The 17,766-nt window shown below is 41.9% G+C and overlaps 1 protein-coding gene across 4 annotated transcripts in view; it reads left to right on the top strand.

The window, feature by feature from the left end:
- Positions 1–10,610: 10,610 nt before the first annotated feature.
- The window catches only part of TRPC3 (transient receptor potential cation channel subfamily C member 3), an 81,517-nt gene continuing 74,361 nt past the window's right edge, over positions 10,611–17,766 (top strand). For all 4 annotated transcript variants that reach the window (XM_027103633.1, XM_027103632.1, XM_027103631.1 and 1 more), the window contains exon 1: positions 10,611–11,209. In XM_027103633.1, the coding sequence (XP_026959434.1) occupies positions 10,998–11,209 (212 nt within the window). In that variant the 5' untranslated portion in view covers positions 10,611–10,997. The remainder of the gene's footprint in view (positions 11,210–17,766) is intronic.

Genomic DNA, 17,766 nt, shown 5'->3' with positions numbered 1-17,766 from the left:
TAAGAAAATTGAAGCCATTTATGGTTTGGGAGCCTGCCATCTTCTTTTGGGTGTGTGAGAAGCCTCTCTCTCCCTTGGGGTTTCAGAATTTGAAGCTGCTGGCTAAACAGTTGAGTAGAGAAAAAAAAGTCCTCATGAAACAGAACATCCTAGAGAAACGATTTCTTTTTGTGGTTCTGCAGCCAAGACTAATGTCTAACTTTTATGAGGAAGACTTTTGTGTGCAGGAATTGTTTGTTTGATACAGATACAGTTCTTTTGTTATTGTGGCTGGGCTCCGCAGCAAGTAGCACCTTCACAGGATCCCAGCAAAGTCCCTTGGACAAAGCTCCTTTTCCAGGATAAATTAAATTCAAGCCAAGATTCAAAGCTTCCACTTTCAAATTATATTTTAGACCATTCTCTCCTGTTTTGTAGTCAAACTGAAATCTATTGTATGCAAAATATCTATAATCTGTCTTCTTTTTGGTTTATAATAATGCAGATCCTTGTAATTGCTCTCCATTCCCATCTCCAACTCATAATCCTAAGAAGTTCTGATTGGGTTGTATCCAAGGCTCAAATTTTAAAAGCCCAAACTTTCAATGGAGACTCATTTGTCCCCATTTGATTTGTACATGTCCAATTGGACTTTTCCAGGCCTTGTAGATTTAGATGGTGTTGAACATCAGTGCTTCCCAGGAACCCTCATAGGCATCACTTAAAGTTCCCCTTTGAACAATTATTCCATCGCAAAGAGATTCAACAACTTTCCTTATAAAGGCAATTATTCACAGATTTGACTCACTGATTAAGATGTAGTCCACACAATTAATTTTTTCCCCAGCATCTGAAACTCTTCTAAGAAAGGATTTATTGAACTAAAAAAGAAGCTACAGTGGCATGTGGATGGTGTTTTTTAAAACTGTTGACATTATAAAAATATTAACATATACGTTCGAACATTTAGCCAGGACAGTGCAGAGGGATTCAAGCATTATAATGTGATCAGACTAGATGTCCTTTAAGATACATTTCAAAGCCACATAGTTCATGATTTTTTAGACAGTATAATCTCCTTCCTTTCTCTTTATCCCTAAAGTCCTTAAAGACATTCTACTGATTATAATATCATGTCAAAAGTATTAATAATCGAGCTATATGTTTTATGTTGCTGTGTGACTATCTTGTAATTTTAATTTTTAATCAAAGTTTGCATTAAAATTAGACCACTGAGCATCCCATGTATGTGGATATGTCCGACCTATTTAAGATAATTTAGTCCAGGTGAATATAGGGAGGGAGAAGCAGAAAACAGTGTCTTCTCTCCCATTTCTCTTTCCTTTTGTATTCTCTTAACTCTTTGCCTTAATTGAGTTACAAGATAAAGGAGTTACATTTGAAGATTAGGGATAGCTAATTGGGGTCTGGGGAGGAAGGGCATGGTTTAAAGCAGTGGGGAAACATTGTCCTTTATATATCCAGAATGTTTAAGTGAGGCCCACTTTCCCTTCCCTAAATCCATACCTAGTTACACCTGATTAGGCGTCAGAAAGTCAAGTCTCTCTTCATCCACTGGTGGTGAGTAGATATTTATGCTTTTAAACAAAACAAAGGAAGCTAAACTGGTAATATGGAGACTAACAACTTAATTCTATTACTGAACAATTCAGACCTTAGAATGGGATTGCATTTGCAGCCTGTAAGTCATGTGCACGTAGCACAGAGTAAATTTGACATTAAAGAGCTATATGAGTAGGAAAAGGAAAGAGAATTGCACTTTAGTTTTTATCACCATTATTAATGTGTTCTAAGGATTCACCCTGCACAAAAATAATATGAATAAGAAACGATTTTAGCTCGTTTCACTAATGGTGAATATACTATCATCGGAAAACTTGACTACTCCATTTTCTCAAACTCCCTTTCTGACAGGTGACTTACATAGACACATTTCTGCCAGTTTTCCATTTGTAAGTGATCAGTACTTTTTCCTCCCTCAAGGAAGGACAAATATAACTTTGAGGAACATGTCTTTAAATAGGTTTCGGAAGAGGGTGGGCAGGAATCTTAGGGATTAGGATGAAGCAGAGTTGTTTTTGCCCACGCCAAAAATAGAGGCTGGACAGATTTGATTTCTGTATGTACGTGCAGACAGAGGTCGAGGAAGTGAAAGCTAAGTATTCACCCTCACCTCTCCTCAAGTCTCCAAACACAACAGCATTCTAAGCCTTGAGTAGCAGTGTTGGCTGAGTAGCAATGTCAAGCCACTCCTCAGACTGTCAACACAAAACTATTAGCAGTCATAAAGTCTGTATCTTAAAAAGTAGAGGATATTGGGGCTTCCCTGGAGGTCTAGCGGTTAAGACTTCTCCTTCCAATGCAGGGGTGTGGGTTCGATCCCTGGTGGGGAGCTAAGATCCCATATGCCTCGCGGCCAAAAAAACAAAACATAAAACAGAAGCAATATTGTAACAAATTCAATAAAGACTTAAAAAAAATGGTTCACATCAAAAAAAAAATCTTATAAAAAATTTTTTTAAAGTAGAGGGTATTGATTTCCTTTGGTACTGATTTCATATAAAAATCAGTAGCAAATATTGAAAAAATTAATTAATAAATTAATGCATTTATTCTCGTGGGAAAGTTAATACAACCCCTCTCAGAACCTAATATACTCTTGGAGATTTCTGCTCTGAGGAGAGCTGTGAATTTTTTCACCTGTAAAATATAATAATTGTCAAGCGCTCTGAGAGTTTACACTATTTGCAAGCTAACAAGTTGGTCAGTCACAGTTTCGTGGATGCCGGCAGAAGGCACAAAACTCCCAGACCAGAAATAAAGGACAGTTTTTTACTCACAGCCATAGCAGTAGATAGAGTGTCAGCATTTGTGCTAGTTCCCTGAGTCCCAACTCCCACAAAGTAACAGGAAGGGGGCCAGATGATCCCTGTACATGCAGTGGGTTGCATTACAAGAGAGGAACCCCACACTTAGGTAACTGAATCTTTTGTAAGGATCAGTAAGCCTCCCTGCCCTTTGCCCAGTGGGAGTACCATCTTTATTATACTGGACAGTATACAAACCTAGTCTTTGCTCCAGAGAGGGATACTCCCTCTGCCTTCCTAAGCTGTTAGCCTTACAAACACCCTTGAAAAGATATTCCAGAACAAAGGCAGACTCTCTGCTTGCAAGATGTATAGAAATGGGAGGCATTCATGGAGAACTGTCTTCCAAAAATAATACACTTTTGTTCCTATTTTCTCAAGATTGAGACTACACGTGAAGTCGCGAGCTCTGCCTCTTAGCCCTTCTTGCACTCCCTCCTCAAACTGCACCCTTTCTTGACAGTGCCGTGGGAAGATGCTGATGAGCGGGCTGAGGAGGTGAATGTAAAATGTTTGGGAATGGTAACTTTAGTAACAGGGAAGATAAAAGTCAGAAACCCTGTAGGAAAGTTCCTCCTTGGCCAGCTCGCTACTTGGCAGTTCCTCACCCCTCCCCACCCCTGTAAAAAGTATCTTCCTTTCACTTCACTTTAATACACAGCTAGTAATTCCACTAAATGGACATTCACTGCAGTTTTTGAAAAACGTAAATCCTTCAGAGCATTAAGCGCTCTTAGATGTTCACACACATTAGTGGGAATTTGTGTAAGACACTTTCCCTTTAATAGCTAGCTGAGGTTGGTTGCCCTGAAGGACGAGCGATTTTGACTGGCAGCATATAGAAGGGTGATTGTAAAGCACGGAGCACTTTTTGGGTTCAGCAGGCCGGAGAAATAACATTGTGGGATAATTCAAGCAACGTGAAGTCACTGAGTCCATAGATGCCAGGGAAGGCAGGCACCATGAGGTGGGAAAAGATGAGGTGAGAGAAAGAGTCGAAAGATACCAGAGAGGAATTTTGCCCATTCCCAGATTTTGTTTGAAGTTGGCACTGTGCCCAAAGCAGAGGAAGTTCTCTCCCTCCTTCTCCTCGTACCTGGATTTTCATTCCATAAATATTTATCGAGCATCTGCTATTGCAACTGCCACTGCTACTATTACTAGTTACCACTTACTGAACACTTGCTGTCTTCAGGTTTATGATTACACAGTGTGACCGTGTCAGATAAGACACTGTCCCTGCCTTCAATAGAGCTTACCATCCAGTGGGGGAGACAGACAAATAAGTCAACAGTTATGCAGCTTAGTAAATGCTATTTACTAAATACAATTATACAATTTAGTAAATGCTTTTATATGGAGGGGCATCTAAGTCAGACATGGCACCTCCCTGCCTTAGGACCCAGACTTCAGACTTCTATTGTAAGTTCTATAGTTTACAATAGTGAACTAAGAATAGATAATTCTTACCAGTACCTGTTAGGTGCAAGGCACAGTTTTCCATGCCATTAACACCTAGAATCTTTCTAGCAGCCTTATGAAATAGGTACTATGATTATATCTTCATTTTATGGAGGAAGAAACTGAAGCTCAGAGAGGTTAGGTAGCTTCCCTAAAGTCACAGAGCAGCAGAGGTGGGACTGGACTCCAGGCCTCTGGCCTAGAGTATATGTTCTTACATACCTCTCTATACTGTCACTGAAACAAGTTTAAGTTAAGTAAGCTTTTGTGAGCTGTCCAAGAACTATACCCATCACTTACAACTTATTTCTGTGATAAAGTAAATGTGGAGTTCTAAACTTGTGACCCATGAACAAATTTTCAAAACAAACGTTTTAAGGGGTAGGAAACTCCCTGAGGCCTCCTGGGCCTGTAAGAGAGCTGCAAGCATCAGTGAGACCCTGTTAATAGAACCCTGCCAATTCTGCGTAAAAAGCACTAGAGTACTAATTACCACATCATACATTCAGGGATCCTCCTTTTTCAGGTTCAATTATCCCAATATGCAGCATTCCCCATCTTACCAGTTTATGCTGCTAAAAAAATTAATGACCTATGTTTCCTTTAAAAATCAAAAAATCAAGAGCATGAGAAGACAAGCCACAGACTGGGAGAAAATACACTAGTTCCCCCTTATCCTCAAGGGATATGTTCCAGGACCCCCAGTGGATGCATGAAACCGTGGACAGTATCCAACCCTACATATACACTAAATCTTTTCTTATACTTGCATACATATGGTAAAGTTTAATTTATAAACGAGGCACAGTAAGAGATTACCAACAATAACTAATAAAACAGAACAATTACAACAAAATTCTGTGACAAAAGTTATGTAAATGTGTTCTGTCTCTCTTAAAATATTGTACAAATTTAATGCCTTTTCCATCTTAACTGAGCACTTATCATGCACTGTGGCTATAACTTTCGCAGTTTGAAGTGTGACCGCAAAACTAGCACAAATTTCTTTTTCCTTCCTCAAAATTTCATGAATAGAAGACTCATTCTTACCGTAGATCTTAGCAAACGCAGCATACGCTTTCTTTCTTTTTTTCTTTCCTTAAATCAAGAACTTTCACCTTTTCACCTAAAGAAAGCACTTTATGGCTTCTCTTTGGCATATTCAAGTTGCCAGAACCACTACTCTTGTGCTTTGGGGCCATTATCAAGTAAAATAAGGTTTACTTGAGCACAGGCACTGCAATACCACAACAGTGGATCTGATAACTGAGATGGCTACCAAGTGACTAACAGATACCTTACATCCTGAGTAACGATAATTCACGTCCTGAGTGGGATCGAGCGAGATTTCATCATGCTACTCAGAAAAGCGTGCAATTTAAAACTTATGAATTGTTTGCTTTCTGGAATTTTCCGTTTGATATTTTTGAACCATGGAAAATGAAACTGCAGATAAGCGGGGGCTACTGTATTTGCAAAAGACATATCTGATAAAAGGCTGTTATCCAAAATTTACAAAGAACTCTTAAAACTCAACTATGAGAACACGTTTTTTTTCCCTGACGTGATGATAAATGTGTGTTGTTTCAACTGCTAAGAAACAATAGACAGCTAATGCCATTCCTACCACAAACTCTTCTCAGGTGAGCATTACCTTCGGACTTCATGTTTCATTGGCCTAGTCTCATCTTGTTGATGGTGCAAAGAAAATCTCCATTTGACATTTTTCGCAACCTTTGAATCCATCAAAATACTGCTAAAATATTTTATAAAGAAGTTTGTAACACATAAAGTGCTAGATCTGTGTCACTGAAGTGTGCTCCTTGATGTGTACCCAAAGGAGTTGAAAACTTATGTCTACACAAAAACCTGCACACAGATCGTTATAGCAGCTTTGTTCATTATTGTCAAAATTTTGAAGCAACCAAGATGTCCTTCAGTAGGGAAATGGATAAAGAAACTGTGGTGCATTCAGATAATGAAATATTATTCAGTGCTGAAAAGTAATGAACTATCAAGCTATGAAAAGACATGATAGAAACTTAAATACATCTCACTAAGTGGGAAAAAAAGCCAATCTGAAAAGGCTACATACTGTATAATTCCAACTATATAACATTTTGGAAAAGGCAAAACTATAGAGACAGTAAAAAGATCAGTGGCTGCCAGAGACGGGGGGAAGGATGGGATGAATAGGCAAAGCACAGAGGATTTTTAGGGCAGCGAAACTACTCTGTGTGATAGATATATGTCATTATACATTCGTCCAAACCCGTAGCATGTACAAGACAAAAAGTGAACTCTAATGTAAACTATGGACTCCGGTTGATAAAAATGTGTCAATGCAGGTTCATCAGTGGTAGCAAATATACGGCCCTGGTGGCGGGTGTTGGTATTGGGGGAGGCTGTGCGTGTCACGGTAGGGGGTCTATGGGAACTCTCCGTACCTTACAGTCATTTTTGCTGTGAATCTAAAACTGCTCTAAAAAATAAAGTTTTTTTTTTTAAAGCAAAGCAAAATCCACTTGGAAGAGAACTTCTATTCTTAAAGAGGAAAAAAATGTGCACTGGAGCTCCCCTGGTGGCGCAGTGTTAAGAATCCACCTGCTAATGCAGGGGACACGGGTTCGAGCCCTGGTCCAGGAAGATCCCACATGCCGCAGACCAACGAAGCCCGTGCACCACAACTACTGAGCCTGTGCTCTAGAGCTGAGAGCCACAACTATGGAGCCTGCACTCTAGAGCCCAAGAGCCACAACTACTGAGCCCGCGTGCCACAACTACTGAAGCCCGTGTGCCTAGAGCCTGTGTTCCAAGACAAGAGAAGCCACCACAATGAGAAGCCCGCACACCTCAATGAAGAGTAGCCCCTGCTCGCCGCAACTAGAGAAAGCCTGCATGCAGCAATGAACGCAGCAATGCAACGCAGCCAAAAATAAATGATAATAAAAATTTTTTCTAAAATGTGCGCTGCTTGGAACATTATACCTGTTTCCATGCTCTTGCCCCCTTGAGAAAACTGCTAAGTCTAAACTTCATCCTGGGGTGTAAGAATTACTGCTCAACAGTGTCTTCTTATTAGGTGTGTTACAGACAACCCTGGAAGAAGAGAGAGGGAGAGAGAGGAGACAGAGAGACAGAGAACAGAGCCTTCCACAGTATGTGTAACAGATTTTAAAGAAGGTATAGCATTTCTTAGAGATTCAGAGGGAAAACTGGAATCCATCTTCTGCTACCAGTTTTAAAAAATTTGCTTTTATTTAATTTGGACTTATCATGAAAGTTATGCTTCTCTTCTGCCTCAGTGACCACCTCTACTTGAAAATAACCAGCCTCAACAGTTGATTTTCTGAATACTGAATATTGATTTTGTTGTTGTCTTTCTCCAAAGGAGTAATGGATTTTGAATGCATGTTAGGCACTTATTTCATGAGTACACAGACAGCCAACAACATACATACAGTGATAGACCGTCTTTTACAAAAGAAGAAAACCAAAAAGACAAAGCTGGCTTATGCCAAGGAGGTCCCCATTTCCTCTCTCTTGTAAGAACCTACTTTCTTTAGATTTCCTCTCCTCTGGGTTTTCGTTAATCTCATGAATGCACTTGTTTTTTGTTTTTTGGGTTTTTTTTGCGGTACGCGGGCCTCTCACTGTCGTGGCCGCTCCCGTTGCAGAGCACAGGCTCTGGACGCGCAGGCTCAGCGGCCATGGCTCACGGGCCCAGCCACTCCGCGGCATGTGGGATCCTCCCGGACCAGGGCACGAAACCGTGTCCCCTGCATCGGCAGGCGGACTCTCAATCACTGCACCACCAGGGAAGCCCATGAATGCATTTCTTAAGAATAAAAATGTTGGCAGTCTCTGGATGAAACAGTTCCCTCAGCCCAGGAGAGTTAGTTTGTGTTATAGGCTGAATTGTGCCCCTGTCCCTCATTTATATGTTGAAGTCCTAACCACCAGTACCTAAGAATGTGACTGTATTTGGAGATAGGGTCTTTAAAGAGGTAATTAAGCTAAAAGTGAGGTCATTACAGTGGACCCTAATCCAATCTGACTTGTGTTGTTATAAGAAGAGGAGATTAGGACACAGACACAGAGGGGAGACCATGTGAAGACTCAGGGAGAAGACAGTCAAGAGAGAGGCCTTGGAAGAAACCAACCCTGTCAACGTCTTGATCTCAGACCTGCAGCCTCCAGAATTATCAGAAAACAAATTTCTATGGTTTAAACCACCCAGTCTGTGATACTTCGTTAGGGCAGCCCTAGGAAACTAACACCGTATGTAAGAGTAAACCCTCATGAGTCCAGCATTCCCACAGTGCTTCTATCCAGAGCCTCATAAGAGCAGTTCACGCAGTCGTTAACATAATTATAAAGAACCTGTAGACTTCCTGAATTCATTCAACATTTATTGAGCTTCTCCTGCACATCAGGTACTGAGCTAAATGCAAAGACGAAAAGATAAACTCTCAAGAAGCTCAAGGTATATAAGACCCCAAACCACCCGCAAGGAAGTCAGTCTTAAAAGAGACAGGAATATAAGGAGTTAATTTCAAAGTGCTATGACTACTGGTAAGATTGTGGTACGCACAGAGTGCCATGGGTGCGGATCATGAGCTGTGGGAACTAACTGGGAGGCAGGAGGGATATCAGATTGGATGCCGTACCTAATCTAGGTCTTTAGGGAAAGTAAAAGTGTGCCAGGTGGCTGAGGGGAGAGAGATGTTTCAGTGACAGGAATACCACAGACAAAGGCAGGGAAACAGGAAAGTGGCTAGAATGTAGGGTGATGAGTGAGAAGTTCAGCGTAATTGGAGTTAGGATGTATACGAAGGAGGATGGGAGGAGAGACTGAAGAATTAAGGTCAGACCACAAAGGGCTGGGCATGTCAAATTTGGATTTTAACCTGAGAGCAGTGGGAAGCCACCAGAGATTTTTACAGTGAAAATTCATGATCAGACTTGCTCTGAGCATGGTCTCTCTAGCAGCGTGGAGAATGAAATGCTGTGGGGAGAGGTGGGCTGCAGAAAGACTAGATGGCAGGGAGGATGATGGGAGCCTTAACTGAAGCAGTGGTTTGGGGGTACGGAAAGCAGTCCTGCTTTAGAGATCGTTCAGAGGTGGAATTGAAGGGGTCTGGAAACTTGCATTGTGAGGATTTTGACACTTCTACTTCTATATGTGCTGGTATGGGAAGGGTGTTTCCAACTGTAAAACACCAGACATTATTTGTTTTTTCTGTACCAGGTGTATAAATAAACATCATTGCTTCCTAAAACATACAGACATTATCATCTTAATAAAACACACAATATATTATTTACTTTTTAAGACCGTAGTTCAAAAGAGCTAAATTTTCTTGTGCTTTCTTTAAATTTGAGAAGAATTGCTCTTCAAAAAAATACAGTATAATTGGACAACGGTAAAAATGAGTATCTTATTTCATAGTAGCGTACCTGGTATTTCTGTGATTATTCCAAGTTGGACTTGCTGGAAAGCTGTTTATTTGAGGCAATAGAAAACTTTAGAAAATACACTTGCCTAGGTCTCATCTGAGTTTTCTATTACCTACCTTGAGTAGTTTACTCAGTCTCTCTAGGCCTCAGTTTTCTTATTTCTAAAACGAGTGATAAATTCCTTGATCCCTAAAACTCATTCTGACTAAAATTCCACAAGTTTTTTCTCCCAGAAGAAATACTGCTCTTGAATTTTAAAATGCAATTTTTAAGTTTTAAAAAGAATACTTTAAATTTTGCTGGAAAATATTTCTTGGAAAGTATATAAATCTTGTTAGATGTTTTGAAATTCATTTAAAACAAACAAACAAAAAAACCCCTGAAGCATCACGCACGATTAAAACATTACCATTCTTGGCACTTGGGGAAATGGACTTAAACCTCTGTAGGTTCAACGAAGTCTTAGAGTAAGTAACACAACGAAGCAACGGTGCTTGTTGAAACAAATATAAAGTTGAACAGGGTAAATACAACTGCAGGAAAATGAACAAGCCAGACGACTTCCTTTTCCCTTCCTTGGGAAACTTGTATCTCTAAGTGGAGAAAGGCTCTTTTGGAAGAGAAAGGGGAAATTGGGGAGGGAAGTTTCTCTGATTCCTTACTCCCTACCTGCTGGTCTGTCTGATTTCCTCTCCAGCTCTCACTGTCTGATAAGGAATTGATTCTTCCCCTCTTCTCCCTCCCTCCTTCCCTTCCTCCCTCCCCCTCCCTCCCTTCCTCCCTTCCTCCCTCTCTCTCTCTCCTTCACCCTGAGTAACTGTACTGTCCTAGCAAGTGATGCTGTCGGAAACAGGAGACGGGCACGGAGGGGGCATCGCCGTCGCCGCCGCCGCGGGGCGGGAGAGCGTTTCCCAGTACCAGCGGCCCGCTCGGCCCCGGGCTTCCTCCTCACAGCCACGGGCGTGGCGGCTTCCCCCACGGTTTGATGGTGGGCGGCGGCGGCGGCGGCGACACGGCTTTGGTTCCCGCCTCTAACTGCTCGGTCTCGGGCCGCGCCGTTCCCTCTTCCTGCCTCCACGCCCGGGGCTGCCCGGGACTGCAGGAGCCGCGGAAGGTAGGGAAGGGGCGCCGCGGGGAGACCGCGCGGCGGCGGCGGTGGAGAAGGAGGCCGCCGGCCGGCATCCCCGCGCTCGGACCGCGGCCGGCGCGATGTCCACCAAGGTCAGCAAGTGCAAGGAGCAAGCGAGGGTGACCTTCCCCGCGCCGGAGGAGGAGGAGGAGGGCGAGGACGAAGGCGCGGAGCCGCAGCGCCGCCGACGGGGCTGGAGGGGCGTCAACGGGGGGCTCGAGCCGCGCTTGGCGCCCTTGCAGCGGGAACCGCACGACTACTGCCTGCCGCCCTTCCCGCCGGGGCCCGACATGTGAGTACCCGGCCGGCCCGCGGCCCGCGCCTCGGGAGGACCGCGCCTGGCGGGGTGCGGGAAGGCGCGCCCACAGCCGCCTCGCGATGTGCCCCGGACCCTCAGAGCCCACCCTCCACCGCAGTCCTATGCGGGGCGGCTCGGGTGTACGATAGACCTAGGGCGGGGTCTCGCACCCTTGGTGCTGTTCTGTAGAGGACTTGGGGGTGCCGAAGGCGTGGCCGGGGTGTCCGTCCCGGCTCGAGCGCACGGAACAGCCCCGCGGACTGACACAACGGACGCCAGGCACGCTTTCCAGTAAGCAGACGCCTGCTCTCCAGCAACCGAGGACCGGCGTGCCCCTGCCTGTGGTCAGGGGACCTCGCGGAAGATAGACCCCGGGGTCCCGGAGCTTACCCCGGGAGGTCAAAGAAGGGGAAGGGTGCTTAGACACCGGCGCGAGCTCGAACCCCGGCTTCCTCCCGGCGTTCAGCGTGAAGCCACCCTGGGAGCCTCAGTCCCCTCCGACGCTCCCGGCCGTCGGGCGTGGGGAGAAGGGAGGGGGCGGTGTGCGATACAGAGTGTGGGGTGAAGGTTTGCCCTGTCACCTCTTTTCCCGACGGTCCAGTCACAGTTTGGGGGTAAACTGGAGCCGAAGCCCCAGCGGGTCTCCCGGGGAGAGAGCGGCCGCGGGGCGGCCGCCGGCACCGCTTTGAGGTACTTAGTTGTGGTTCCCAGGCGGCTCAGGGTCAGTAGCTGTTTCTTTTTTAAAGAAAGGTAGAGGCCCGCGCTTTAATGTGTGAGAAAGAACAACTTTTCTTAATTGCTAGATCTTGGAAACAGCCTTTAACCAGCCGCGAGACTCAGAGAGGATAAGGACGTTTTATAGGGAGCGTGCTGTTTCTTTTGTCACGTACCTTGGGCGTCTTTTTTAGGAGGTAGAGAACTTGGGGCCAGTCGTGACGGGCTGGACTAACCGCCTGGGCCGGGGAAGGGGTTCTCCCGGGAAGGGACGGAGGTTCCGCAGCGCCCCCTGCTGTCCGCAAGCTGCCCACAGGCGGGGTGCGAGGTTTCTGGGACGACCTCGAACCGGTCGGGTCGCGCACTGCTCGGCTGGTCAGAGCCCGCACCTGGCTCGGCCGGACTTGTCTATTAAAAACGCAGATCATTGGCTGGGAGTAGGTCGTCTAGGGAAGGTTTCTGATTTAAAACGAGCGACGCTTCCCAGTGTGGTTCACTTATTGCTGAAGTTTAGCCTGGATTGGAAATGGCCCAGGAAATGGAGGGAAAGTAGGTCCTTTCGGATTAAAGCGCGGCCAGCTCGCTTCCCCGCCTCCCTAAGGTTTTAAGACGTTGTCCATTTTTCCTTTTGCCAATTTGGTTTTTATAACCCAGCTCAACTTCTTGATTCTTTAGTTTTTTTTTTTCCTTTTATCGTAAATCCACAATAAATGGGACACCAGAGCACTCTTATCTGAGAACGTGCGGGGGGGGGGGGAGCAGAGATTACACACTTTGCTTTTTGAAGCTTGAGGTCAATTACACAAAGCACTGGGACAAATTCTAATGTAGCCTCGATGTCTAACTCGTAAGAGAACATCTTTCCTATCTATCTTCTGACTTTACATAATTCAACAGGTAAATGTTGTAGTGTACTTATTTTGTAAAGTAAATACAGCTGGCTGAAAAGACCCAGTCATTTGAAGGCGATATCCATTAATAAAGGTTCCTTCTAGAGGTAGAGCAGCAAACTCTTCTTGTTTCTTTGAGGCCTGTCACTTGGTAACGGCAGAGACTAACTTGATATCTGTAGCAGAGATTAGCTCTTTATTCCACCTTTGAGTAGAATATGGCCACAGTTTAATAGCTCAAAAAGTAAGCATGCAGCCCCAGAATGGAATTGGAGAAGGATACCCAGTCTACCAAAGCCCCAGGGTCATTTTCAGTAGGCAGAATAGAATAGCCGAATTTAACATCCAGCAGAATGCCGAGGGTAGAATCCCACTTTTACCAAAAGGATTCCTTAGCATAACCCTGTTGCTCATTTCACTGCTCCATGCTCCAGTATTACATCTGGGAATTTTAAACAGACTGACTTAGGAGGAAAAGTGTCATCTACTATATCACTAAGAAGACTTTTTTTTTAATCCTTTAATAGAACTCTTTATCCAACCATTGATTCAAAACAAAACTTCTTTTTTCCCAATTGTTTGCAAATCTAGGACCAAGTAGTACGTCACTGGCAAGATTAACTCATTCTCGAAGTTTTCAGTTATTAAATATGTCTGATGAACTCCAAAAGCATTTGAAGGCAGTTCTTATGAGTTTTAATTCAAAGGCATTTCTTCAGCGTTTACATGTGCAAAGTGCAGACTAGGTACAGTAAGCCACAAAGATGAGTACGCCAACTTTACTGCACTCAAGGAGTTTAAAATCTCATAAGGGAGAGATGGAAATGAAACTACGTATGAACAATTATGCTGTAAGTTAGAGTAAAATAAGTGCTTAAATACATACACACAGAATAGAGCTCTGATGAGTCAAGTGCAAAGAAGAAATAGACAACACAAGGTTGTGGAGAAATCGAGAAAACCTTTATGAGCCTTAAAAAGTAAATAGGATAGGAGGCAGAGACAGGATGGGCAATTAATTCAAGCCCTCCCACTTCCAAAATGCCAGGCATGTCCAGGGAATATTAATTGAGTTTTACTGAAACATAGCTTATTTGGGGCATTAATGTATAGGATCTTGTATGTCAAGGGGAGGCAATAGGGAGCCACTGATTGTTTCAAAGCGGCAACAGTTTGATAAAAGCCACTCTGAGAACAGGATGGATTGAAGTGGCAATTGGCAGAATGTGAATAAATAAATTAGGGGGCTATTGTAGCTTTCCAGGCTGAGATTAGGATCTGTAATCGTGTAGGACTGGTGGGATGGAATGGGGAGAGATAGGAAAAGAGAATACACAAAGAATCTATGGGAATTTGCAGCTAACTGTCCATCAGGGGTTTAAAGAGAAAGCAGGGTCAGAGATGACTTGGTGATTTTGATGGAGATGACTAAGATCGTGATGTCATTGTTGAAAAGAAAAGAACAAACAGAGTAGAATCTGAGTTTTCAGATAATTTTGATAGAAGTGTCAAGCAGGAAGATGCACATTTAAAGCTTGGGAGAATTTGAGCGTCTAATGGGAATTGTTATAGAGCTGTGTGAGTTCATGATATTACCCAAGGAGGGAGTGCGAAGAGAGAAACAAAGGGAGCCTGAGCTAGTTTTCTGAGGGGAACTTTTTTGTTTAGAGGGGCAGAAAGAAAGAGTAGGAAGCAGAAGACACGGAAAAAGACGAAGGAGTAGGTGGTACTAAGACAAGGCTGCCTAGAGAGAAGAGGTTCAAGAAAAGGGAAGAATTGACCCATAGTTGGCAAATATTTGGTAAGTAAAGGGGAAAACTTCGTGTTTCGTCTTACTTTTAGTAAGAAGACTCAATCCTTACTCATTAACATACATGCAAGAAGTCATTAGATTTCTCAGCAGTGTTATCTTTAAGAGAGAAAGGCTTCTAGAAGAGAGGATTCTGGGGAACTCCCTGGTGGTCCAGTGGTTAGTACTCAGTGCTTTCACTGCCGTGGCCTGGCTTCAGTCCCTGGTCTGGGGAACTAAGATCCCGCAAGTCTCTCAGCCAAAAAAAAAAAATTATAATAAACGTACTTAAAAAAAAAAGAGAGAGGATTCTGTTTAGTTTTTCTTGAGGAAGTGCTGCCAAAAATTTGTCATAATTAAAGCAGTAATTTGTGTTTATATTATACCTCATGCTGTCATTTAAATGAATTAACTTGAATCACACCTCTTTAAAGCAGGTTTTCCCATTTGGCAAATGAGGAAATAGATACACAGTGAAGTTAAGTCAATTTCTAAAGATTATTTAGTAAATCAATAATAGAGCTTCTGTATTCAATATAGTCTTATTAACTATAGTCCTCATACTCTACATTAGATCTCTAGACTTATGCATCCTACATAACTTCAACTTTGTACCCTTTGACCAACATCTCCCCAGTTTCCCCACCTCCCAGCCCCTGGTAACTACAGTTCTACTCTCTCCTTCTATGTATTTGACTTTTTTAGATTCCACTTATAAGTGAGATCATGCAGTTTTTTTCTTTCTGTGTCTGGCTTATTTCATTTAGCCTAATGTCTTCCAGGTTCGTCCATGTTGTCACAAATCTCAGGATCTCCTTTGTAGAGGCTGAATAATATTGATATTACATTGTATATATATATATATATATATATACCACAGTTTCTTTTAACATTCATGGGTCTATGACACTTAGGTTGTTTCCATATTTGGACTATTTGCTAAGAGGGTAGATTTCAGGTTTCTTCCTCACACACACACACAATGTAACTATGTGAGGAGCTGGATATGTTAATTACCTTGCCTGCAGTAATCACTTCACTATGTACAGTTGACTCTTGAATAACCCAGAGGTTAGGGGTGCCGACTCCCCGCACAGTCTAAAATCCATGTATAACTTTTGACTCCTCCTAAAACTTAACTACTAATAGCCTACTGTTGACCAGAGCCTTGCCGATAACATAAACAGTTGATTAACGCAGATTTTGTATGTTATATGTACATATTTTATAATTGTATTCTTCAATAGAGTAAGAGCAAGAAAATGTTATTAAGAAAAGCATAAGGAAAAGAAAATACATTTACAGTATTGTACTGTATCTATTGATACCATGCTTATGTCATCTGTTTACAAAATGAATCATCTGTCAGTACCTACAACGATATTGTCTTATATGATACAAAACACTGCAGACATTATATGTATTATTGATACTAACACTAGACATCAAAAATTATGTGAAAAAGAAATTCATATTTATTTGCAGGTATAATGATTCATGCATTGATAACGAAGAAGCAGCAATATGATTGCTTTATGGTAGCCTGGTGTAATCAATATGGCTGCTTCACAGTAGCCTATAAATAACGAATGAACCGTTATAAAATTCTTGTGGCATATGGTATTATTACCATGCCATATTCATAATACAGTATTGGAAACATAATTATGTTTTTTTAAAACCACTTACCTGTGATGATAGGCTGACACACGTCTTCTCCAATTGAAAGAGAGAGAGAGAGACGCATACTATATGGTAATGTAATTCTTTGAAAGCAAAGTTACAAAGCAGTAAGAAAACTAACATTATTGCTATTATTAAATATATTTAAAATATATTATTTAATTATTTAAACATTATAATTAAATGTCACTCACCTTATGCCTATGTAATGATAGACTAGTATCTACATATATCTTAGGCATTAATGACATACCTAAATTTTTCTTAGTTTTTTCAATATTTCCAGGCTACAGAGTTTGCCTGTGAGTTTTTTCAAATTGTCACAAATCTCCAAAACTTTTTCCAATATACTTGTTAAAAAAATATGTGTACAAATGGACTTGCACAGTTCAAACCCGTGTTGTTCAAGGGTCAACTGTATATGTATATCAAATCATCATATTATATACCATAAATATATTCAATTTTTATTTTGAAAGTTATATAAAATAAATCCACAGAGTGATTAGAAGATTTAAAAAAATAATAGAGCTTCTGATGCTCAACTTTGTATGATAGGGGATCTGAAGATGAGTACACAATGCCTCGTAACCCAAATTGTCTACTTGGATGTTAGTTTCTATGGTACTGGCCTGTGAAAATGTTCCAGTCTAGGTTTAGCTTGGCTGTGGGATTGAGAGCAGTGCTGTGCATGTTGGCTTGTGTTTCAGAAGTGCTGGAAGTAGCACTTCCCTTCCACCGCTGGAGTGGAAGTCAGAGATTTGCCAAGTCACTGTTGAATCTCCAGGGATAGGAATTTGGACTTTAAGGACTGAAGTCAAACTAGCATTATTAAGGAAGAGGCAGGTTTCTCCATAGTTATAATTTTCAAGAATAGTACAGCATGGCATTAGACTTGAGACCTTTAATAATCTGAAACTTTGAATTGTATTTTTAGTTTATCCTGTAGAGTAGTAATTTCACTATGTACAATAGAGAGTTGTCATTTTTGTTGGTTTGTTGTAAATTATTTTATATAGTTTCAAAATAATGCAGGAATATAGTTTTAAAACTTAATACTAAAAAATGTGGCTTATAAGAACAACAGCAAACCCATAGCAGTTCCCTGATTTTCTTTTTTCTGCTTGTCCCCTCCATTTCATTCCACTTAAAACTCCTTCAGGTATAGCTATCTTGTTATTCATGTTTTTAGATGTCATCAGTATTCTCAGGAAACAATTTTCACTCACTTATACCTTTTATTCTCCCCCATCCTCCATCACATGGTTTGGTACAATTTGTGGTTAATATCTTACTTAAAGTCTTCATTATTATGATCATGTAACTATTATTCACTGCTGAGTCAAGTAGTATAGTATGATTGCATTTCTTTTCTTTTATAATTAGTTGTTTTTCATGGAGTAAATATGTGTTCCATCTTGTTCTTGCCTCTTTAGCAAAACCTTTTACAGTCTCTTACTGTGTGTGTTTTCCTG

This window comes from Aethalodelphis obliquidens, unplaced genomic scaffold, assembly GCF_003676395.1.
Source record: "Aethalodelphis obliquidens isolate GAN/ISIS:26980383/991018 unplaced genomic scaffold, ASM367639v1 scaffold6, whole genome shotgun sequence".
In the NCBI taxonomy this organism is placed as follows: Eukaryota; Metazoa; Chordata; class Mammalia; order Artiodactyla; family Delphinidae; genus Aethalodelphis; species Aethalodelphis obliquidens.
Note: the sequence above shows the minus strand (reverse complement) of the source record. Positions and strands in the feature narration are given on the sequence as shown.